Source organism: Setaria viridis, chromosome 2 (genome assembly GCF_005286985.2).
Source record: "Setaria viridis chromosome 2, Setaria_viridis_v4.0, whole genome shotgun sequence".
Lineage (NCBI taxonomy): Eukaryota > Viridiplantae > Streptophyta > Magnoliopsida > Poales > Poaceae > Setaria > Setaria viridis.
In genome coordinates this window covers 3,179,532-3,202,107 of record NC_048264.2, presented here as the reverse complement: position 1 = coordinate 3,202,107, position 22,576 = coordinate 3,179,532, and the positions used below count along the sequence as shown (strand labels likewise).

Sequence of the window (22,576 nt, the reverse complement as noted above, 5' to 3'; positions counted from 1 at the left end):
GCCAAATTGGAATAACTTGTAAATTGGAATAACTGCCAACAAGTACAGAACAGCAAGTATCCATTATTTATTCACTACTTCACTCATACATGTTTTGCAACTCCCATCACGAGTGTGTGTTCTTATTCAGTTCCAAGTCTGAACCTTCACAATTGACACCAAGCACCTTACACAGTCAGGCTCCACGCCGGCTCCTCCTCCCTAGAAACCTTGCCGGGCTGAACGGCGCAAGATCCACGATCTTGGCCTTGCCATCGAGGATGAGCTCCGCTAAGGCCGCTCCAGTGGCCGGAGCATTGAGGATGCCCCAGCAGCTGTGCCCGGTGGCCACATAGCACCCCTTCACCCCCGGCATCTCCCCGATGACCGGCAGCCCGTCGGTGGTGCACGGCAGGTAGCAAGCCTGCTCCACCACCACCTCCGCACCCTCTTCCTTCTTCAGTTGGCTGGACACCCTCCCAGCGATCTTGTGCAGCATTGCAATTGAGTCAGGTTCGCCTGTGATCGTCGCCGGATCATCCGGCGGGTTCTCGTCCTTGGTCATTCCACATATGTACACCTCCCCTGAATTCAGAGAGGCACGAACAGCATGAACAAGGTAAGCAATTCGGGCAATTCAGCTCAGCAATTCTGCAAGAACTCGGCGGCCGATAGGTGGCGGCAATGGCTTACCGGTGGGCCGCGGGTACACCTCCGGGTCGAGCATCTTGGCGCCGGGCTCCGGCTGGTAGCTGAGGAAGAGGCAGTGCGGCGTGACCTTCTCCGGCTCGGGCGGCCGCAGCACGATGCTGTGCGCCTTGAGCCCGGACACGTCGAACACCTCGCTGACCACCTCGAGCCGCCCGGACCAGGGGCCGAGTGCGAGCACCACGGCGTCGGCGTCCACCACGCCGTCGCGCTCGCGCCCCTTCATCACGACGCCGGCGGCGCGGCCGTCCCGTACCACGACGTGCTCCACCTCGCCGGTGACGACCTCGGCGCCGGACGCGGCGAGGACGGCCCTTGTGAAGAGGCCCGGGTGGACCTGCGCGGTGGTGTCCGGGGTCCCGAGCTCCCGCGGCGGCGCCGCGGAGGCCGACGGGTCCACCCAGGGCGGGAGCAGCGGGTGCGGCGGTGGCGAGGTGGGCTTGGGGACGGAGGGGACGCAGACGCTGAGGGTGTGGACGGGGCGGAAGCCGTAGGCGTCGGCGCCGCCGAGGTCGGCGGCGAGGCGGCGGTGGAGCGCGAAGGAGGCCCGCGCGAGCGCGGAGAGCGCCGGGGTGGAGTCGCACCAGTCGAGGGCGAGGAAGCCGCCGGCTTTCCCCGAGGCGGCGCACGCCGGGGCGCACCGCTCGATGAGGGTCGGGACGGTCGGGGACGCGGGGTGGGTGGAGAGGAAGTAGGCCGTGCACGCGCCCACCACGCCGCCGCCGCAGATGACCACGCGGCGGGGCGGGGCGGCGGCGGCGGCGGCGGCTGGCGCGGCGGACATGGGCAGCGTCGGGATGCCGGATGCGGAAGTGGATTGTGGTGTGGGAGCAGGTGTTTGGTTTGTGCACGGTGGCTGCACGCGCGGCATGTAGCCGGTTTGGAGTCACACGTCAGCTCGAAGTTCGGTGAGTAAAAGTGTAAAACTGACATGCCGATGCCCCCTGCATTGTAGTTTGTTTTTTTTTCTTCGAAAGGGGCAAGAAGCCATTTGATTAAGTTGCACTGTAGCACAGTACAAACCCCTCGGTTTTACATCAGACACCCTGGAAAAGAAAGAAATTACAATGAGGTGCGGACCCACTCCTTCTCCGTTGGTAAACTTTGCAAACAAGACCCTAACAAGCTTCTCAGGATCCGCTGCAGCGCTCCTGGTGTGCTCGTCGCTCCTCTGCTCGAAGGAGAAGAAGACGAAGAACCCAACCTAGAGAACGGAAGCTACTATTGAGGAATCCAAGGAGACAAACTTTGACTAGTCGCAAATCTAACCCTCTAGCGCACATCGACCGTCGTCCTTGACTCCCCGACGAGGCACAGCACCAGCGCCGCTGACGAAATCAACAGCACAGGAAGCAAGTTCATCAAGGGATGGGAAGGACTTCCTTCCTTTCGCAGAAGAGAAGAAGGATACAAAACTCCAAGGTGGATCCATGGATCGGTCGACGCCACTAACGATGCCGTCCTTCACATCACCCCCTGGGAGGAAAACTAACCTCCATGGACCGTTGCCGAAGAAGCCGACACAGCCACCACCAACTCCGACGCTGAAAGAGTATCTAAGCCCCTAGTGGGTTTTGGTGTATTGAATGGCAACTAGATTAAAGGTCTAATGAACTTGTTAAGCATATGAGTAGGTATAAAGTTATTGCTGAATAACCTTTATGACAAAGAATTGTATTGATAAGCTCATATGGCGAAAAGATTAAGTGTAACATGTGACATAGTGCATCTAAGCATGAAAAATAAGCAATGGTGGAGAAAATGATTAGAGGCTGGTTTGATAGTCTCATATTTTTAAGATTGCTTGTGTTGAAGATAAATGTCACAAGAAGAAATATTATGTGTGATTCCACGATGCGTATGTGTAATATATGACAAGCAAATTAAGGTGAAGATAGAGGCATGATAACATTGGGATATTCTTCGATCTCCAAATAAAATGAGAAGCTTGTTATCTACAAATAGGATACTGAAGTCAAAATAAGATACGATGTCAAGCGGGTTTCATTCTTGATGTCAAAACAAAGCTAGACTCAATGTGGTAGTGATTGGATGAAGAAATCAAGCGAGAAATTATCAACGAGGTATTAAGCGAGGTTTGGTCAAGTGGTGGCTTGAGCCATGAGCTTTGCTAGGGTGAAGTGGCTATTGCTTGGAGGATTTCGAGATATCGAGTCAAGCCTTAACGAGTATAGTATTGTGATGCATCAAATGTTTATTGAGTCATATGAAGGAGTGACTTGTGATCTAAAGTTGAATTTCATTCATATGTGTTGAATATTGATCCAAGTCATTAGCTCAAGGTTGAAGTGCTCAAACCAAAGAGACAAAGTTGGATGCAGCCCTCAAGTGGATATATTGATCAAGTATGGCATGTTTCATGATGATGAAGCTCAAGTAAAGGAATAGTGTGTTTATGTTTTAATCTTGAGTATAGGTATGCCGTACTATCAAGAGGGATGCATCGTATGGTCATTTGACGAAGTTTCAGTGCTCAAGTTTCCTATGTGAGTTTATGAGAGACACAAAAGCCATACGTACACGCTCTATCGAGTCAGGCAATGGCAAAATCGGAAGCTCCGGTTTTAGAAACAAGAAGTTCCGATTTTGGGTGCCACGTGTCACTAACGGCTAGTTGGTTTGAAAAATCGAAGGTTCCGATTTTGGAAAACTGGTTCCAGTTTTGGTCTAACACTCTACGGCTAGTTTTTGAGGGGTGGTGGATTTATACCCCGCACCCTCCCCAGTTGCTAGCTGCTGCTTCTGGGGTTGCTTGTGTGCTTCCTGCCTATTCTAAGCTAAACTAAAGCCAAAATAGTTCTTCCCAACCCCTCTTTGTGAGGTTGTCTGATCTTTGCTAGATCTTGTGAGTTGGGTATTAGAGAGAAGTCATTCATGAGCATCAATAGAGCACGCAGTCCTCGCGCACTGGTTTGCCTTGTCAAGTTTCAAGTGAAGCATTTGTTACTCTTGGAGGTGTGCCTCCTAGACGGCTAGGCGTCGCCGGCTAGCTCCCAATGGTGTGGTGAGCAGCGGCAAGTTTGTGAAGGCTGCGATCTTGCCTCTGCAAGGAAAAATGTCATCTATTGGAGATGAGGAAAGTGGTTGAAAGAGACTCGGCATATTGGAAGGGAGTTGAGTAGACTCGTATTCCAATGGGCTCCTCAACGGAGATGTAGGATTCACAGTGGTGAATCTGAACTTCGGTGAAACAAATCATTATGTCTCCTCGCTAATTTGCTCTCATTTGCATTCATGGTTGAACTTGTGGATTTGGTTGATTTACTCAGGTGTTTGTGTTTGTGAAGTGTAGGAGCTTTGTGAGCCTGATGAGAAACACCTACTGAGCCTCTGCACCAAGTCTTGTTTGACTTTGAGCTCATTTGCCACTTTGTATGTTGGAGATTCTCTCTGCCCGAGCCAAAACTGGAGGTTCTGGTTTCTAACAGAGAGAGTTTTATTCCGCTGCAAAAGTGCTTATCTCCTAGCTTCGGAAATTTCCGTAGATTTCTTCGGAAATTCCGTAGGTTACGAAATTTTCGGAAACATCTCCGGAAATATCGGAAGTCACTTATAAACTTGTTTTTAAGTTGCGATAATTTTAGGGTACGCCTATTCACCCCGCCTCTAGGCGACATCAAGATCCTTTCAGACCTGCTCCAGAGGAACAAAAGACCCGGCACACATCTCACCCACGACACCATGAGAAGATGAAAACTCACTCGGTCGTCGCCGACGATGCTGAAGAAGCACTCCCTCCGACCGCCGCCGAAGCACCATGCCTTGCAGCCGCCGAAGCAGAAGACATCCAAACCATCGTCGGATCTGAAGCCGAGGAGACAAAAGGCGGCGACGCTGAAGAGGAGATTGATCCTACTCTTTCTAAACCTAACCTAGACTTAGAAAGCAGGAAGTTGCACACCGGCCGCTAGATCCGCAACTCTCCGTCACCTCCGACGCCTAAAAGGCAGTCGGACGCGGTGGAGAGCCGACGAAATTGGCATCGGACGGCAAGCCACCTCGGTTTCACCCTTTTTACTGTAGCAATTGGAAAGATCGAGAGACAGGATAAGGGCTGAAACTGAATATGAATTGTAGTTTGTTATAAAAGATGAAAAGTTAAATCCTTCAGAAATAAAAGATGAGTAGTTAAAAGCTCGACGACTGTTAGGATCTCTGAAATGTGAAGGTGGTTGGATCACATATGCTTGATGTGTTTAAGGTGTTTAGATCATACTCTAGATTTTTGAAGCAAATTTCCACGATTAAGAATTTTTTTTTTTTAAAACAGACAACCGGCGGATCATATCTAGTGTGTTTGGATCACAAGCTGTAGTGTAAAAGTTAAAAAGTTCAATTTTACATTTTTGTAGAACCAAACCAGACTTTGGGTTGATGAGCCAAACAATTGCGAAACTTATTTGGATCTTTTCTTTTCAAAAGTTGTGGGCCGCCAGAGCATCTAGCTTTTAGAAATATATGAATTGAATTTTGAAGTTATGAAATGTATAATGCTGCAACAGTCGTGAAACATCATCCCAAAGAAGCCACCAGAAGGTAAAAGCACCTCCAAACATGCTTTTGGTTTATAACTATTGTAGATTTGAAGTGTTAAAGTTCTGAAATGTAATTTGTTATGGTTTATTTCCTAAATTCATGAAAATTCACGCAACAAAGTAAATCCATTTATTTACGATTAAAAAGGGGCAAAACTACGGGTTGTCGATCACATGAGCGCGAATATTATTCGCACTATTACTTTTCAATTTGTCCCACAAATGTGATTTGTTCTGTTCTCAAAATTTTTATATTCAGGTAGTTCAACTTTTAAGAATTTTTTCCGGAGCTAGGCCATTCTCCTCGTCTGACACTTCCGTTTCTTCCCCACACTCTTCCCGCCGCGGCGGCCGGCACCGGCGAACGCAGCACCACTCGCGCCGCCGCCGCCGCAATGGGAACGGAATGGAAGCGGAAAGTGAGCCTCTTCGATGTGTCCGACGACTACGAGGCTTCCCTCTCCGCCCTCTTCACCAGGCTCAGCCGCGTCTCCATCAACGGCGCCGCCGCGGCGGCCAACCCGCCGCCCATCAACCCGTGGAGCGGGCGGCCCTACTCGGCGCGGTACCTCAAGCTCCTCGAGAAGCGCCGCGAGCTCCCCGTGTGGCGGCACAAGGACGAGTTCCTCCGCGCCCTCCGCGACAACCGGACCCTCATCCTCGTCGGCGAAACCGGATGCGGCAAGACCACTCAGGTAGCACGACACATTTGTGCCCCCTACACTCTTACGCCTCCACACATACGCTTTGCTTAGAAAGCTGGGTGATTGGCCTTTCTTAATCATAATCATTGTTGGTTGCTAGCATTGGGAGGTAGATGTTGTGAAAGCTGCCGACTTTGTGCTATGGTCAATCGATTAGTTTTCTCTGTGAATGGGAGTGCGTAGCTGGCGCAGCGAGGGTGTGCTTGTTGTGATATTAGTTTCTTGTATCTCGATTAGTTCCCGGGCCTGATTATGCAATTCTCGTGCGTACGCTTGATTTGTTCTGGAATCATTTTTATGATGATGTGGAACAGATCCCCCAATTTGTGCTCGACGCTGAAGACTTGGGCAACCACTCCGCTGTTGCCTGCACGCAGCCATGGAGGCTCGCAGCAGTGTCGGTCGCCAGGCGTGTTGCACAGGAGATGGATGTTGCTATTGGGGAGGAAGTGGGTTACAGTGTCCGTTTCAAACATCTCTGCAGCTACAAGACTGTTCTCAAGTAAGCTCCTTGCGCATTGTGTAGTTATGTTCCATTCAAGAACATGACTATATGCAGTGCACGATTCCTTTGGGATTTTGGCAGAATTGGTATGGAGTGTATGCTTTTTTTTTTCTTTACTTTTTAGGTGTTCTGATGTAATCCTGTGGTACTGAACACTGTTGCTTCCTATCAGGTATTTGACAGATGCCATGCTCCTGAGAGAAGCGATGGCAGACCCTCTTTTAGAGAAGTACAAGGTGATTATCCTTGATGAGGTTCATGAGAGAACATTGGCGACAGACGTTCTATTTGCGCATCTGAAGGCGGTTCTAAAGAAGAGGCCTGATTTGAAGCTTGTCGTTATGAGTGCTGCCCTCGAAGTGGAGAAATTTCAGGGTTATTTCAGTGGTGCTCCACTGATGAAGGTACATGGGAGACTTCATCCAGTTGATATCTTTTATACACAAAAACCGGAAAGGGACTATATGGAGGCTGCTATCAGGACAGCTGTGCAAATACATATGTGCGAACCTGCTGGTGATATCCTTGTATTCCTTACTGGTGAAGGGGAGATCGAGGATGCCTGCTGGAAAATCAACATGGAAATTAATAACTTTGGAGATCATGTTGGCCCAGTTGAAGTTGTGCCTTTGTATTCTACGCTGCCCCTTGCAATGCAGCTGAAGGTTTTTGAACCCGGTCCACCTTCACTGAGAGGAGGTCCTCCTCGAAGGAAAATTGTTGTGTCGACAAACATTGCTGAAACATCCCTAACCATTGATGGTATAGTTTATGTGATAGACCCAGGATTTACCAAACATAAAGTTTACGATCCAAGGATTAGGGTGGAGTCCCTCTTGAATTCACCAATTTCCAAGGCAAGTGCCCATCAGAGAGCTGGCCGTGCTGGAAGAACACGACCCGGGAAATGTTTCAGGCTATACACAGGGAAGAGTTTTAATGAGGATTTACAGCAACAAACTTACCCAGAAATTTTTCGGTTGAACCTTGCATATACTGTTCTTACATTGAAGAAGCTTGGAATTGATGATTTAGTGCATTTTGACTTTATGGATCATCCAGCACCGGAAACACTAATGATGGCCCTTGAAGTTTTAAACTACTTGGGGACACTCGATGATGAAGGTAACTTGACACATTTGGGTGAGATGATGAGTGAGTTTCCACTGGACCCGCAAATGTCAAAGATGCTTGTCATGAGTCCAAAGTACAACTGTTCCAATGAGATAACAACAATTGCTGCCATGCTGTCAGATGTGTCAATTAATACCTCGTAACCAAATTGCTTCCACAGCTGAATCATCTCGTGTATGTATGGCACCTGTACTATTTTGATTGCAACATTACCATGTGCAAGCAAAGTGCAAGGTTTCTAGTATGTGAGCTTGCATGCAGACTACTGCATGTACGCTTAACAAATCTTCTTTACATCTTTTCCATGGGTTGTCTTGAGCAACTGTCATTCACCTGGTGTTCTGAGCTATTGGTTGAAATTGTCATACAGTTTAGGCTGATGCAGATAGTTGCTGTTTGTTTAGTTATCCTGTGAAACAAATGATATATATCATCCCACCTCTTTGCATTTGCTAACCACCATGGACTTTGTTTGTTACCACCACGTTCTTTCTCTAGCACCGAATTGCTTACTCCGGCCTAGGGAAGCTCGCAAGGCTGCTGGTGAGGCGAGGTCTCGATTTGGCCACATTGATGGGGACCATCTGACCCTTCTGAACGTCTGCCATTGGTACAAGCAAAACAGTAAGTGTGCAACCCTTTTCTTCAGCAGGGATGCTAGGGGGTTGGATTAGTCTGACCCATTTAATCCATGCATCCTAGTTATTTTGCTGTACCGACCGTGAGCACACTTCAATCCCTACTTTGAGTGGGCATTTGACTAGCTTTTCGGCTGCCTAATCATCCTCTTGTTGACAACGCAGATGAAGATCCTCAACGTATGATTATTTCATCAATGCCAGAGCACTTAAGTATGCTGACAAGGTTAGGCGGCAGCTTGTTGGCATCATGACCAGATTGGGCCTCAAGGTGTGCAGCACGGACTTCAACAGTCGCGTGTACTATGTCAACATCAGAAAAGCACTGGTTGCAGGGTACTTCATGCAAGTCGCGCACCGGGAGCAAAATGGACATTACTTGACTGTAAAAGATAACCAGGTTTGTCTTTTGTTGTTCCAGCTATGATATCGTTTGTGCAGGATGTTGCATTGTGGTGTCATTATAATCCTTTCTTCTTCCACCAGATCGTCCATCTTCACCCCTCGAACTCTATGGACCATAAGCCAGAGTGGGTCTTCTTCGACGAATTCGTCTTGACCACCAGCAATTTCATCCGCACCGTCACTGATGTGCGCGGGGAATGGTAAGCTGTTTAACTGAACAGAGCAGGGTCACTTGTGATTTGTGAACGCGATATACTGATGATCTTTTTTGTGCCGTATGCGCAGGCTGATTGATATAGCTCCACACTACTACGACCTGAGCAATTTCCCGTTGTGCGAGGCGAAGCGTGCTCTTGAGAAGCTGTACGGCAAACGGGAGAGGGAAGCATCTGTAACTAGAGTGCGGAGGCTGTATTTGACGCCGCCTGCTGCTCCATAGCTGCCGTGGGGATCATGTAGCCGAACCTTTCTCCTCGGAGCCAGTAGGCGCAGGTAGCGAGCTTTTGGAGTTCGTTGTCCCAACTCCCTAGGTCATGAAGGAGAATGGACCTGGTGACGAGGGAAGCTCACTGGTGATGTAGGAAGCATGATCAAGGGGCCATAGGTTGGCATAGGGCGGCATTGGTGAAGCTTTGCTCGAGCTTGGTCTTGGGTGTCTGAGGAGGAAGAAGATGGAGAAGGTCAGGGAAGCCCTTGCTCCAAGCTCAGGCGAGGTAGAGGTAGGTAGATTAGTTCATTTTAATGAATTTTAGATTCAAAAGTTTGGTAGCATTTGGTAACAGCCTCCTGATTATATCCATGTCTTAACTCCCTTTGTAAGGCTGTGATGCGGATTAATTGTCTGTCTCGGTACCAGTGGAGGATCAGACGTTTGGAAATTGGAAGGATCATCTGAACCTGAGAAAAGAATGCGCGTCAAGTTAATTTACTTTGTTTTTCACTCGTGTCATCTGTGTAATTTTTACTTATCCAAGTTAATTTACTTCTGAATGCTTCAGAAGTCGGAATCGTTGCTGCGCGTACTTACTGCTGGTGCGTGGTGCCTAGACACCGCGTCTGCCACTGACATCACGGGCCCACTTGATGGTCACACCTTGCCTGACCCCACCTGCCAGAAATCAGCATCCCCGAACCCCCCCATCCGCGTGGCGCGAAAATTTCATTTCCCCGAAACCCACCCCAAATTCCCCGGCTGTCTTCTCGTGGAAGCCACCTCGCGCCCGCGGCGGCGATCGGCGGCGCGATGGTGTTCCTGCAGCGCAGCCGCCCCGTCAACCCCCGCAAGCGCCCGCCCCCTCCGCCCGACGCCGACCCCCCCGAGCCCGCCGGCGCCGGCCACTCCTCCGCCGTCGACGCGGCGGCGGCGCTTCTCGCTGACGCCGGCTGCACGCTCCTGGTCCCGGCGCACCAGGCCCCGCCGCTCCCCTCGCCGCACGCCTTCGCAGCCCGCCTCGGGCGCGCGCTCTCCGCCGACCCCTCCGCCGCCCCGCGCCTCCTCGCGGGCGTCGCCGCCTTCGCGTCCGCCTCCCCCGCGCGGCTCCGCCAGCTGCTCCTCCCTTCGGCCCCGCACGTGCCGAGCCTCGCGCGCGCGCTCCTCTCCGTCCCGGCGCTCCAGCCGGACCTCCTCGCGCTGCTCCTCGAGAAGCTGCCCGAGCACTTCGATGACGGCGGCGGGGCGCTCGACGGATTGCCGCTGCAGGACGACGTGGGGAGGCTCATCGTCTCGCAGTTCCGGTGGCTCGATTTCCTCGCCGACGCCGACGCCTTCGTCGAGAAGCTCGTCGAGGTGCTGTCCGTGGCGCCGCCCAGGCTGAAGAAGGAGATCATTGGCTCGCTCCCGGAGATCGTAGGCGACCAGAGCCATGCCGCCGTTGTCGCCGCGCTCGAGAAGCTCCTGCAGGAGGACTCGGAGGTTGTCATCGCTGTGCTCGATGTATTGTCGGATCTTAACCTCAACGAGGAGTTGCAGGAGCAGGTGATGGTGCCGCGTTTTTCTTCAGCTCTGTTTTATATGTCTTTCAGGGAACTTAGCTTTGTATATGATATGAATATGATGTGGGCTGAACAATTTTCTTATGCTCCTGTGGAACATTTGAAGGCGGTGACTGTTGCGATATCGTGCATACGGACGATTTCTCCGGACCAGATGCCGCATTTGCTCAGGTTCTTGCTGCTGTCTGCTACACCAGCCAATGCTGGAAGGATCATATTGCAGATCCGCGAGCAGCTGAGGCTTGTTGGTGTTGTGGATCCACGGGCTGCTCGAAGCAAGAAGATGAAGGGGAAGGCATTGGCAAACAGCACTGATGGGGCAATACTTGATACGCTGAGATCTGGCCTAAGGTTTAAGAATGTAAGTTATTTGAATCTTCAATTTATATATTTTGCACCAGAGTACAGTATTGTATGTTGAAGCTTAATCTCGGCTGTGCTTTGTTGTGAATAAACTATGCAGATGCTTTGTGAGGCTTTCTTGAAGGAGCTGAAGTCAGTTGACCACCCAAGGGATCACAAAGTGATTGATGTTTGGCTCATCATGCTTATCTATGCCAATGGTGGTGCTCTGCAGAAGAGTGCAGAGAAAATATTGAAGTCCAAGATCTTGCAGGGGTGCATACGAGAGACACTGTTTGATCAATGCATTCATGGGAACACTGAATTGGTAAAGGTTAGTTCTTCATTATATTGCCATGATGGTACAATAGCAGCATATGTTTGACTATTCATGCTAGTTTAGAGTCTAAATGATAAATGGTTTAACTTGAATCAGGAACATTTCATGTTGTTCCTCTCAATGAGCGATTACTTGTTGGCTTGCAAGGAAGAGAAAGCTAGAGAGTTTGCATCCTATTTGTTTACAGCTTTGTTTGAAGAATTCAGTGATACATATTCCAGGCAAGAGGTACCCGTTATCTGCCAACACTTTTGTCTGTCATGATCCACGGGCTAAAAAAATTAGAATGTTTTATATATGCTGATGGCATGATACTCTATGATTTCTGAAACATTCAATTTTGTAAAAAAAAATTAAACAAGTTCTGGTGTAAATACAAATGTACAAAAGTTGCGTGTACTTATAGTGAATTAGTTCTTTACACTGGATGCCTATGTTCAGGTCCAGCATATTAAAAATACATTAAAAACATGGTATTAAGCACATAACATGTCTTCATGCTCGATGGAATGTAGTACTTAATAATACTTTAGGTAGAATAGTGTTGAGAGTTGATGATTAAGGAATGATTAGGAAAACTTATTACAGCTGAGGAACTTACTTTCATCTGAAATTTCTGGTCATGACTAGGGTCATGTTCAGATCTCATAGAAGCAGTAAAGTAAGTTGTGTGATATGTTTTATGTCCAGCTAGCGTAGCCTTGGGAGGGATTCTTTAGTTGCAATCTGATACTGCTTTCACTTTGCAGTACCTTTTCTTTGTTCCAAGCAGTTGGCATAAACCATGGAATTTGGAAGTGATTTCTTACGTGTTAAGCCAAAGAGATTTAGTCCATGCAACTTTCTTGCGCACGGAGTTGATTATGTTTGGTTGCTAATTATCTGTCCTATCTTGTGCATTTTATCTGTTCTTCATTTCCTAATGGGTTTGCCATTTTTCGCAGCTTGTAGGCTCATTGGTTGCTCATATAGGTTCTGGGGTCAGCTATGAAGTTTCGTCTTCTCTGGATATAATGATTTCTCTAACATCCAACCATTCAGAGGAATTGATTCCTATATCTTCACATATAACTGGTAATATACTTTCCTTTATATTTAGTGCTTTTCATTTGCTGAACAGACACATCAACTTTTATATTATAGGAATATTGGATTACTTGGAGAGTTTCCATGAAGATAATCTTCGGAAGGTTTGTGATACATTGTCCATTTCTTTCTCCTAATCCACCATAAATAATCCCTGAATAATAACCAATGATGTAATTTAGGTTTACGATATCTTCTGTCATTTGGCACTAGCTGCTGGTTTCAACATTGGTTCAGGTGGCTCTTCTGTAGCTAATGAACTTCTAATGGTGGTGAGAAAGCAGGTATGACCATGCTTATTACATAGGTGGCACATTCTTCCAGTAAATATGGCTTTCAATTGTAAAATTACTGTGTAATTATTCTCTGTGCCTGCCTCTTACCTTTTAAAAGGTTAGCAATCCAGATATGAAGTATAGGAGAATGGGAATAATTGGAGCTTTAAGGATAGTTTCAACTATCGCTGACGTTGATGTCAATGCTGCGGTGAACTGTTCATCTTCTCAGGTTTGTTTTGAGTATGATGTAATTATAGGAGAAATAGCAATTTTTATGTCAAAACAACAATGCACAAGTGCATATATTATTGTCTGGCCTTATGGGCATTCTTCATATGTGCATGTGAATGCCAGCACTCATACGATCACATTTACCATAATTGATAAATTGCTGAAAATTATTTAAGCACCCTGAATACCTTGTATTGGTATTTATTAAAGTGATAAACCGTCTATTATTACAAAATATTTTTTAGACAACAACATTTTGTACAAATAATTAAACCATTCATTATTTGTTGGTTATTAGGTTGGTTCCAGAGCATCATGAAAATAACTGACAAAATAGTACCATATCTTACACACATGCTGAAACGAAGGATAAAATGTTAGGCACGCATAGACTGTACACCTGAATTGGTAGAGTTCCCTTTTTGGGATACGAAACCTCACTTCCTGCATCAAGAACTTCTCAGCATTATAGCTGCCTTGTTCTAATGCTACTTTATTTTTTTGGTTTGTTAGCAACTGAATTGTGAGGAGGCCCTGGAACTGTTGAAGATGTCTGTTAACTCCTGCAAATTTGTGACATTGCCCTTAATTTTTCTATATGATGAGTTAGCTTCTTTACTGGAGAGCAAAGTTCTTCACTCTGCAATTGTTGAGTGGTAGGTATAAAATGGTAGCATATGCTAGATATTTGTTCCTATGTTTTTTCTGCCGGTTGTGCTCATGCAAGATAGCATTTTACCAACTGGCCCATTCAGGCTAGGAGATTATCTTGCAGAATTTGACACATCATTTCTTGCTGATCTAAACAATGGTGAGCTATCAGAAAAATACCTGAATGATGGCATAGAAGGTTAGCTACATTGTTTTATAATTGTTTTTGTTATGTGGACTCCTACATTTCATTTAATCATAGGATTTCAATACTTACAATAAGGGCAAGTGTAATTGTTGACACCTTGTTACAGGAGAATTATGGATGAACTTGGATGGAGATCTCTCTCCAATATGTGTTAATATTGTGCCTCTAGCCTCCACTTTGCCACAAAAGTAAAAGATCTTAGCTATTAATTGTCATTGTGTGGTAGCCAATTAGTTTCAAAGAGAACCTATACTAGCTAAATTTACTGATATTATTTTTGCTTATTGCAGATCTCAACCCTGCTTGCAGATCCTCCCATCCCAATTTTCACTTTTAACTACAGTAAGTGCAATAACTATGTAATTTTACATGTCTTAATTGCTGACCTTACATTCTTGCTTTATATCAAAGGTTGAACGTTTAATAAATGAAGGCTCGCTTGGTGGATTAAATGCACTACTTGGCTGTCCTTTGCACCTTCCCTCTACCAAGGTTGTATAAACTTCTCTTTAATTTTTGAAATTATATCAATATCTAGTTTCTTTGTGTAGTTCTAAATTGCTTGGTTGTGGAATACTTCTGACTCTTGTTTGCTGCTGCACTCATGATTTCTAGAGGCAAATCGCAAATGATTTTGTTCATAAGGTAGTTTGCGAATATTTCCAATAAACTGGAAGTGCTGATTCTTTGTGTAACTATTGTTATCAAATGCGAAGCATTTAAGGGCCTGTTTGGGACTGATCCACTCAAGGTTTTGTGCTCTGCTTCAAAAAATCCACGGTAGAGCAGATCTGCCAAAAAACAGAATCCATGGAGCACCTCTTTGCCTGCTCTCCCAAATTGAACTAGGAGGGCTTGCTGTTCATGCGACTGGCTGCTCTAGAAAATGGTGGAGTTGGGTGTTTGGGACAATGGTATACGATGGTCTAATCGTCTAGTCGAACCATGGCACCGATAAGGTGATTAGTCGTCGATCAGCCCCGATTAGTCGGTTCTAGTCGGGCCTAGTCGTCCATATATACAAGGACCAATATGATATGTATACTATATAGTACATAGTATATAGCACCCGTCAACACCACAAATTTGTATAAACTCCTTCCTCACAGGAGTATCTGACCAGAACCCATATTTCCATCCTGGCTCATTAGATTTTGCTTTCCTCTTAGGATCTCGAGCCATCTCTGCAAACTCTGGTGGCAGGAAAGCTATGGCCTTCTCTGCTATGGATTTACCATCTGGAGCGGCTGAGGAAGCAGTGTCAGCAGCTGATGACCCTGTGGCACCTTCTACATTGTCGGGAATCAGCACTTCCACATTTCCCTGCCTCTGATACACATCCACATCTGCACATGCCAATATGTAAGCATTAGAACAGCAGCAGAGGAGAGCAGAGCAAGAGAAGAGAAGACAGAAGAGCAAGAGGAGAGCAGAGCAAGAGGAGAGAAGAGCAGGCGAGCAGCAAGAGCAGAGCAGAGGAGAGCACTGAGCAGATCAGTTGGTAAAACGTACCATCGGAGGAGGAGCTCATCTTGCTCACGATTCACGAACGGCGCGGCCTCCTGGGCGGCGGCGAGCTCCTAGGCGTGTCCGCGCGTCGGACTTCTGGGCAGAGGGGAGGGGAGGCGGGGATGGAGCTCCTGGGCGGCTCCCCGACGATGGCGGCCTTCTGGTTGGCTGGATGGCGCCGACGGACGCGCCTCTGGGCAGGCGGCGGGGCGATTTTGGGCGGCGGCGGCGGCGCGATTTTGGCCAGGCGCCAGGTGGGCGGTGGCGGGAATTTTGGGCGGGCGATTTCTGGAGACTGGCGCTCGGCAGTCGGCACGGCATCCCCTGGAGTATATACTAAAACCTAATGGGCCTAATTGGCAGCCCAGTAGCCCACCACCCACCGGCAGCCAAAACCTAATGTTTCAACCTGATCGTTTTTTCTCCTAATCGGACGACTAATCACGATTAGGCGATGAGTAATAGGACGATAAGGTTCCTAATCGCTCCTGCCTAGTCGCTCGGCCTAATCGGTGCTGCAAAGCGATAAGTCCGATTAATCGGACAACTGTATAACATTGGTTTGGGAGTGCTCCACTAAAATCCACGGTGGAGTTTGGCATTAGAGCAGTCCCACATAGGCCTTAAGAATGGCAGAAGTATCACTTTTGCATTACATAAATTTTCAAATTCATTTTAAGAGACTTTTCAATGATTAAATGAAATAATAACTAATAATATGGACCATCGACAGCATTTGGATGGAGCCAAATGGGGAAACTTATCAGGATTGCAGAAAAAGGCAGTGTGCCATTCACTGTACTATGCAATAAACTGGATCAGGGAGTTGGTGAGTGGTTTTGTATGCTGTACTTTTCAAATTGTATGATATATTGATATCTGTGTCTATTTGTCTAAAACTAGTGGCATCAATGCAGCTCAATGCTTTCAGCACACAGGTTGCAAGTAGGATTGATAATTTCTCACAGAAAGCAAGGGATGAGACAGCAGTAAAACTTCTAAAGCGTCTGAGAAATCTGATGTGAGTGTACACCCATTGTTACGGTGCTTGAATACTGTTAATAAATACACGTTCATAGTTGCACCCATTCCGGAAAACATCTATAAATGGGATGAAATCATTGAAGTCCTGTGTTCATTGTTGTTACTTGTTCTGCCATCACCATCCCTGGGTGCTAAAAATTTGCACTGTTCCTTATTATTTCTGACTAAGTGTCTGGGCACTGAACTTCCAACAGTGTTATACTAAATCTGAGAACTTAGTAGATTACACACGTTCTTTATGAACTGTTTCCCTTTACCTGGCGGCTGGCTGCTTGAATGGAGTATTAGAGGGTTTAGTGTATATGTGTAAAAAATGTACTCTGTGGTTTTGTGGCATGAGATATGTTGATATGCATTCACATACAATCCACGGTGATGACAAGTTTTTCCAATGCAGATTTCTTGAGGGCTTGCTGAATGCGTTTCTAAAAAAATATCCTCTATCTCTACCTGAGCTGCAATATCTTGGGGATTGTTCTGGATCAACTAGCACCAGCAAATTCAACCTTCCAAAGACAATGGGAGAAGAGAGCATGGATGGCACATCTTCCAACAAAAGACAAAAGGGTCGCAAGGACAAGGCAGCCTCAGAAAGAATGAATCCTGATGATAAACTCAAGCAACCTACGGTACTGGATGCTTTCAAAAGAGCAGGAGTAACAGTCAGTCAAGCAACAAACAAAGCTTCTTCTCAACCATCGTCAAGTGGAATGATGTCAAAGAATATTGAACAAGAGGCTAATGATCCTGGTGAGTTTGGGTTTGTAGATTTAATGGCAGCACCAGTTCAGCTGGATATGCAAAGATTCAAATTCAGAAGTCTCCATACAAGATGCTTGTCTTTGTTGAACTACTCAGAGGTATGCATTCTTTCAGTTCAAATTGACTAGTAGATCAGAAAATGCGGTGGGCTGTCTCCCCCTCCACCAGAAAAAAAAACTTACTTTCTATCTTCAGTACCATCTTATGTTCACTGAAACAGTTGATACACTTTTTGCAGTGTCAAGATTCATCTTGTTCTTACCTTGAAACTGAGGTACTTTATCACTACTAGATAATTTAGCTACTAAAATATGGTTAAATTATTAATATATAATGTATGCCTTTTTTTGTTTTGCAGCTACCTATATATCTATATCTTCTCCGTGATCTGCACAACAAATTAGATAATCTAAATCCCACAACCAAGCCTTTTCTTAGTACTTATCAAGCAAAATGTTCGCAAGTTTATTGCCATAAGAGCACACAAGAATTCCTTGACAAAATCCAGCCACTATTCTCGGTTCTAAGGAAGCATCTAGATGGGGCAGTTTCAATGATCAAAGATGGTAAACTTCTCTATTTCCTAATTTCTGCCTCTTATTCCTTTTATAGTGTTTGAAATTTTGCACTTATAATCATATATTTGACGCTCCTTGCTTTTGATCAATAACATAATAAACTACTATTACTCTGTAGAATCAGAGAGCTGCACAGATAACTGGAGTTCACATTCCTCTTCAGCTGGCAACCCAGACATTCCGTATGTGGTGATCTCGAAATCATCAATTGCAACTGCAGTATGTAAAGAGATTCTTGGCTGCTACAGGAAGGTTGTTGTATGAATGTCTTTTCTTTCATTGGCAAGTAGACAAGAGATCTGGAGCTAAAAAAATTGCTAATGCTAACATGCCTGGTGCCTTTTGCAGTTACTGGCCTTTCCTGATCTATTGAATCAACCAAACATGTCAGGTCTGAAGCAACTTTTACAGACTTTGCAGCCAACAGAAAATTTTGATGATATTCTTTCGGAGTTCCAACCATCTCTTGCTCCTAGCAATGTTGATTATCTATACTGTGGAGCATGTAAAATGTTTGAGGATATTATGGATCCAGGTAATTAGCTATCTAGTTTTGTGCCACAGTGCTTGGAGATTATGCAACCTTTTCACCTAATTTCAGTTCTCTAATATTCATGCAGTGCGCTCGTTCTCATATCTTCTGTCTTCTGATGTGTTAATTACTATGCAATCAATTGTAAATTCTGTTGTTGTGTTGTTGGATGAACCTGGGGAATCAAATAGGAAGAACCTACAAATAGGATGTTCCAAAGCGATCATTCCCTTTCTGCGAAAGCGTCTTGGGCAGTCAGCTCATAAACTGCTAACTGCTGATCACCCTAGCGAAGATGCTGAAAATGGATGCCAGAGTAAAGTAAGCTAAAGTTTCTTTCTAGCTTTTAATGTGACACTCCCTCCAATCACAAATATAGACATGGACTACAAGGTGCAATTTTGACCATCAATTTTTGTAAGCATGTATTAACTTAAATAGATAAAAATATACTGTCTGAAATTAGTTCCAACCTTATGTTGCCAAACTATTTATATCTTTAGCTATTGATGGTCAAAGCTAAACAAATTTGACTTAGGACAAATCTTAAACTACTTATATTTATGAATTATCATTAGAGGGAGTATGTGAGTTGACAAGCTTGTAGCTCCTAATATGTCCCCTGTTTTGTCTGCCAGGGTGATCTTATACAGAAGATATTGCAAATATACCTAAGAAATAGTGATTCCACTACAGATCTGCTTCATGAGCTTTCCGGAGCATTGTCTCAGGTGGGCAGGCCATCTCTACTTCTTGAGTGATGCTCTCAGAGTCATCTCATTTAGCAGATAGTTGTACGTATGGATTAAATAATCCTGCCTTTTGTCTTAGAAGACTCATAGGCATCTTGTTCCATATTTTTTAGGTACCTTCGACCAAAGCACAAGGTACCCAGGATGCGTCAAATGGTTTTCCAACACTCTGTTCCTCCACTATCCCCTCTTGGTATCGTGTCCTAGTAAGTATCTGGTGTTCAGTGCATTTATGAAATATCCCATGTTCGTCTATCTTCTAAAATTATGGTCATGAATGCAGCATGAGGAGAATACTGGGGGTTTAAACAAGATGGTAAGAAATTTAGCTATGCATACACACCAGATTGGCTCCTTTTTGCCCTTTTACTGTGTTCATAAAACAACTATCTGTCATGTCACCTGATGTTTTGGTAATTTCCATCCTGTTTTCTAGATCAAGCAGGCCCTCAAGACTAGAGGATTACCAGAAAGAGGATCAATTGATACTATTCTGGAGGAAATTCAGAAATCAGTGAAGGTGTTTGTTTCTCTAATAGAAAAGTGCAAGACTCATGAAAAGGTTAGTTGCACCATAATAACTTACGTAGCTATGTTCAAATCCCTCTCACAGCCACCCTGTGCTTTATGCTTTGGGCTGCTGGATGAAAGAGACACTACTCACTAGTCGTAAATGACAGGTATCTATGCACGCAATGGCAGTTAAACATGGGGGAAAGTATATCGACACATTTCTGAAAGGTGAGGAATTGTGGCTTGATAAAATCACTATGTATATATGCCTTTACCTGCAATCATGGTGTTGGTAAAACCAATTTCGGTGTATCTTCATCATGATGTTTGACAAAAGAAAATGTTCAATTTACCATTGCTGTTTGCAGCCTTCAACTTTCTAGAGACACAATTCAAGGAGCATAATGCCATTATACTTCAAATGGTAAGGAGCTGTAAGTTCCCTTTTTTTTAACTAATGCTCCTTGTTGGTACCAATGATGCATTACAATGACTGCTTAATGTTACTGATGAAATTATGCCAACGCAGCTAAAAGAACTTCAGAAAGCGACAAGAATAATCCAAACTATATGTGCAGAGGCTAAGGTACAGCTGATAAATGATTCTGTGTGTGATGCTCACTGTCATAAGTTTTATGCTCCATGCTTAGAACAAGTACCTCGATCTCGCACAGGGTTACAAGCGGACAATGATCACAAGCAAAATACCTCCTGCAAAGAGATCCATGGAGCGGTTCTTGTTCCAAGTCAAGGCGCTGCTACACAACTGCTCCACGGAGAAGAAATTTTGGATGGGTAAATCTCGCAACCTCATCCACAATTCCATAACAATTATGCTAGTTATCCAGAAAAATGCAAGTTTCTCTCTGTTTTTTTTGAAAGGAGAAAAATGCAAGTTGGGAACAAACGACATCTCAATCTAGAACTGTGGTTTTGTATGCTATAGAACCTACAAAGCTACGCCAACCTCTGATGCCTCTGTTTTATCAGGCAATTTGAAGCACAAGGACCTGCACGGTCATGTGGTGAGCTCCCAAGTGTATGGAAGCGTGGATGAGGAAGATGAGGAGCAGACGGAGTCTGACTCGGACACTCCGGCTGCCGAGAACGACAACACCATGGACGAGGATGATGCGGCGGCGGAAGGGAGCAACGAGGCGCCGATGGAGGAGGAATAGCAGCATAGGTACCAATCTGTAGTTCTGCACATATATCTCTCGCCTGCTAACCTGACCAGTTTTGGCCCAGAGTTTACCCGAGTGTGTATATATGGTGTAGAAAGGTGAAGTCCCCATCAGAATCTAGGTTGCAATGTCACTTGTAGCATAGAGATTTGAAGCCTCAATCAGGAATTCAGGATCATATATGTAGTCAAGACACTCGGATGAACCATGTTCTTCTCTCGTTTTTTTACAGCAGCTTACACAGCTAGATAGCAGTTTGGTACCATATCTTAACAAAAATCACATGAACAACAAACTCATAAGCTCACACCATACATGGAGACAAACAAGATCACGAGGAAGGAGCAAACAAAGCCTACTTCTGCATTTGCCTGTCCGCCTACAGGAGGGGGTTGGGCCGCCGGAATCGCCGGATGAGGAAGGAGATCAGATGGCCTTGGCGGGCGGCGCGGTGGACGCGGAGAGGTCGCCGAGGAGCGGCTCGTTGGCGGAGGCGCCGCCGGAGCCGGTGGTGGCGTTGGTGGGGGAGTCCGGGTCGTAGTTGGGGTCGAGGGCGCGGTCCATGGCGCGGCGGCCGGTCTCGAGGCAGGGCTTGCAGGCCATCTCGATGGTGATCCAGCCCAGCACCACCGCCGCGATGGCGATCACCGCCGTCACCACCGCCCCCATCCTCTCTTCTCCCTCCTGGCCGGCGATTTGTTTGTTGGTCTTGAGTCAGGACGCGGATCTGGAGGTGGCGTGGAGTGTCTACGGAGGGAGCCAGACAGAGTCAGGGATGGGAATCCAGGTAGCTAGTTGAAGAGGGACAAAGGGCCCGGCCGTTGATGTGGGCCCGGCGTGGCAGTGAGCTGGTTTATGTGGAGCAGCGATTGGATGGGTTTGGGCGTCCGGCCGGACTCGGCAGTTCGGCGACTCCAATGCGAATCGCCGTTGTCCTTTTTCTGTGTCTTCGTCAATCAAACAAATCAAAGTTCCAAAAGGAAGAACTTCTTGCACTCGCACGATCAATGGACACCACCAACGCTTGGTGTCTTCTAGTACTGATAGAAATTCTCAAATTCATCAAAAGCGACATATGACTATATCTATACGAGTCCTCCATGAACGTGGGTGCACACATTTGCAGGTTGCAGCGATGACTATATCTAGTATCAAATTTTGGAAGTTTTGGTACTCTTGATGCGCATACGTTTCAGGCTGAGTCATGCATGATTTCGTGGTACCGGAAGCCAGTTAAACATCACAACTATAAAACTCATTAGGCCCAATTAAAAATTCAAATCAACATTTTAACAAACCAATTCAACATTTCAACAACTCAGATTCAACATTTTTTAAAAATCAGATCAACATTAAAACATAATAGCTTCAACATTTTTTAAAACTGAGATCAACATTTTGTAACACAAATACAACATTCAACATTTTTCACTTTCTATTTTAACATTTGGACAAACAAGATTCAACATTTCAACAAATAAGGTTCAACATTCCAATTTTTCTCATCTTCCTTCGTGAGCACGGCAAGCGGACGGCGGCGCGCTGGCTGGCGCGCTCGGGGGTGGCGGCGCGGCCAGAGGGTGGCGAAGGGCCTCGTGGCCGCGCGCTCGGGGGTGGCGCCGCTTGCGGCCGGCACGCCTGAGGGCGGCGGTGCTTGCGCCCGCAAGAGGCGTCGGCGGCGTGCGGGGCTGCGGGGAGCCGTTGTCGGGTCGCCGGCGAGGTCGGGGCCAGCGGCGGCAGGCCAGGGATGGTGGAGAAGTTCGGGTTGAGGGAGGAGTGGAGATCCATCCAACGGATGGTGTTGTGTGCACGAAATCTCAAATAGTGGAAGTTGGGTAACTAAAAAACTTCTGGAAGCTATATAGGTTTCCATAATTTCGTAGGGACCCGGATTGAGGACTCCTATCTGGCTTCCGTGTGCCGGATAGGGAGGATAGCTTAGGCC

General features: G+C 46.2%; 3 protein-coding genes and 1 pseudogene across 5 annotated transcripts; 2 read left to right on the top strand and 2 right to left on the bottom strand.

Moving 5' to 3' along the window:
- Window positions 1-43: 43 nt before the first annotated feature.
- LOC117843486 (D-amino-acid oxidase) lies at window positions 44-1,573 on the bottom strand. The gene is made up of 2 exons (XM_034724093.2): window positions 673-1,573; window positions 44-564 (listed from the first exon to the last, which is right to left on the bottom strand). Exons 1-2 carry the CDS (start codon window positions 1,556-1,558, stop codon window positions 176-178), a joined length of 1,275 nt encoding a protein of 424 aa, XP_034579984.1. The 5' UTR covers window positions 1,559-1,573; the 3' UTR covers window positions 44-175.
- Window positions 1,522-9,513, top strand: LOC117843491 (probable pre-mRNA-splicing factor ATP-dependent RNA helicase DEAH3; annotated as a pseudogene).
- On the top strand, window positions 9,197-20,860 carry LOC117843485 (uncharacterized). 3 transcript variants are annotated; one of them, XM_034724092.2, is made up of 31 exons: window positions 9,197-9,348; window positions 9,450-10,604; window positions 10,728-10,982; window positions 11,085-11,297; window positions 11,400-11,531; window positions 12,248-12,377; window positions 12,447-12,493; window positions 12,572-12,673; window positions 12,783-12,896; window positions 13,412-13,554; window positions 13,654-13,748; window positions 13,864-13,945; window positions 14,048-14,099; window positions 14,169-14,249; window positions 16,000-16,095; window positions 16,184-16,287; window positions 16,708-17,170; window positions 17,311-17,346; window positions 17,431-17,638; window positions 17,769-17,905; window positions 17,999-18,185; window positions 18,271-18,503; window positions 18,821-18,913; window positions 19,048-19,140; window positions 19,218-19,250; window positions 19,371-19,496; window positions 19,615-19,675; window positions 19,816-19,871; window positions 19,977-20,033; window positions 20,122-20,242; window positions 20,438-20,860. In XM_034724092.2, exons 2-31 carry the CDS (start codon window positions 9,873-9,875, stop codon window positions 20,623-20,625), a joined length of 4,470 nt encoding a protein of 1,489 aa, XP_034579983.1. In that variant the 5' UTR covers window positions 9,197-9,348; window positions 9,450-9,872; the 3' UTR covers window positions 20,626-20,860. The 3 variants fall into 3 exon arrangements, with proteins under 3 accessions (XP_034579983.1, XP_072148138.1, XP_072148139.1); XM_072292037.1 differs by lacking the exon at window positions 9,197-9,348 and having other exon boundaries at window positions 9,660-10,604; window positions 17,769-17,902; XM_072292038.1 differs by lacking the exons at window positions 9,197-9,348; window positions 11,400-11,531 and having other exon boundaries at window positions 9,660-10,604.
- Window positions 20,780-21,412, bottom strand: LOC117843490 (uncharacterized). Its single transcript, XM_034724096.2, has one exon. The coding sequence runs from the start codon at window positions 21,298-21,300 to the stop codon at window positions 21,058-21,060; it is 243 nt and encodes an 80-aa protein (XP_034579987.1). The 5' UTR covers window positions 21,301-21,412; the 3' UTR covers window positions 20,780-21,057.
- Between the last annotated feature and the right edge of the window lie 1,164 nt (window positions 21,413-22,576).

Coding starts and splice junctions, on each gene's coding strand:
- LOC117843485 (XM_034724092.2), top strand. CDS start 9,873: ATGGTGTTCCTGCAGCGCAGCCGCCCCGTCAACCCCCGCAAGCGCCCG. Junction 10,605..10,727: donor ACGAGGAGTTGCAGGAGCAG/GTGATGGTGCCG, acceptor GAACATTTGAAG/GCGGTGACTGTTGCGATATC. Junction 17,171..17,310: donor CTTTGTTGAACTACTCAGAG/GTATGCATTCTT, acceptor CACTTTTTGCAG/TGTCAAGATTCATCTTGTTC.
- LOC117843486 (XM_034724093.2), bottom strand. CDS start 1,558: ATGCCGCGCGTGCAGCCACCGTGCACAAACCAAACACCTGCTCCCACA. Junction 565..672: donor GGTGTACCCGCGGCCCACCG/GTAAGCCATTGC, acceptor CTCTGAATTCAG/GGGAGGTGTACATATGTGGA.
- LOC117843490 (XM_034724096.2), bottom strand. CDS start 21,300: ATGGGGGCGGTGGTGACGGCGGTGATCGCCATCGCGGCGGTGGTGCTG.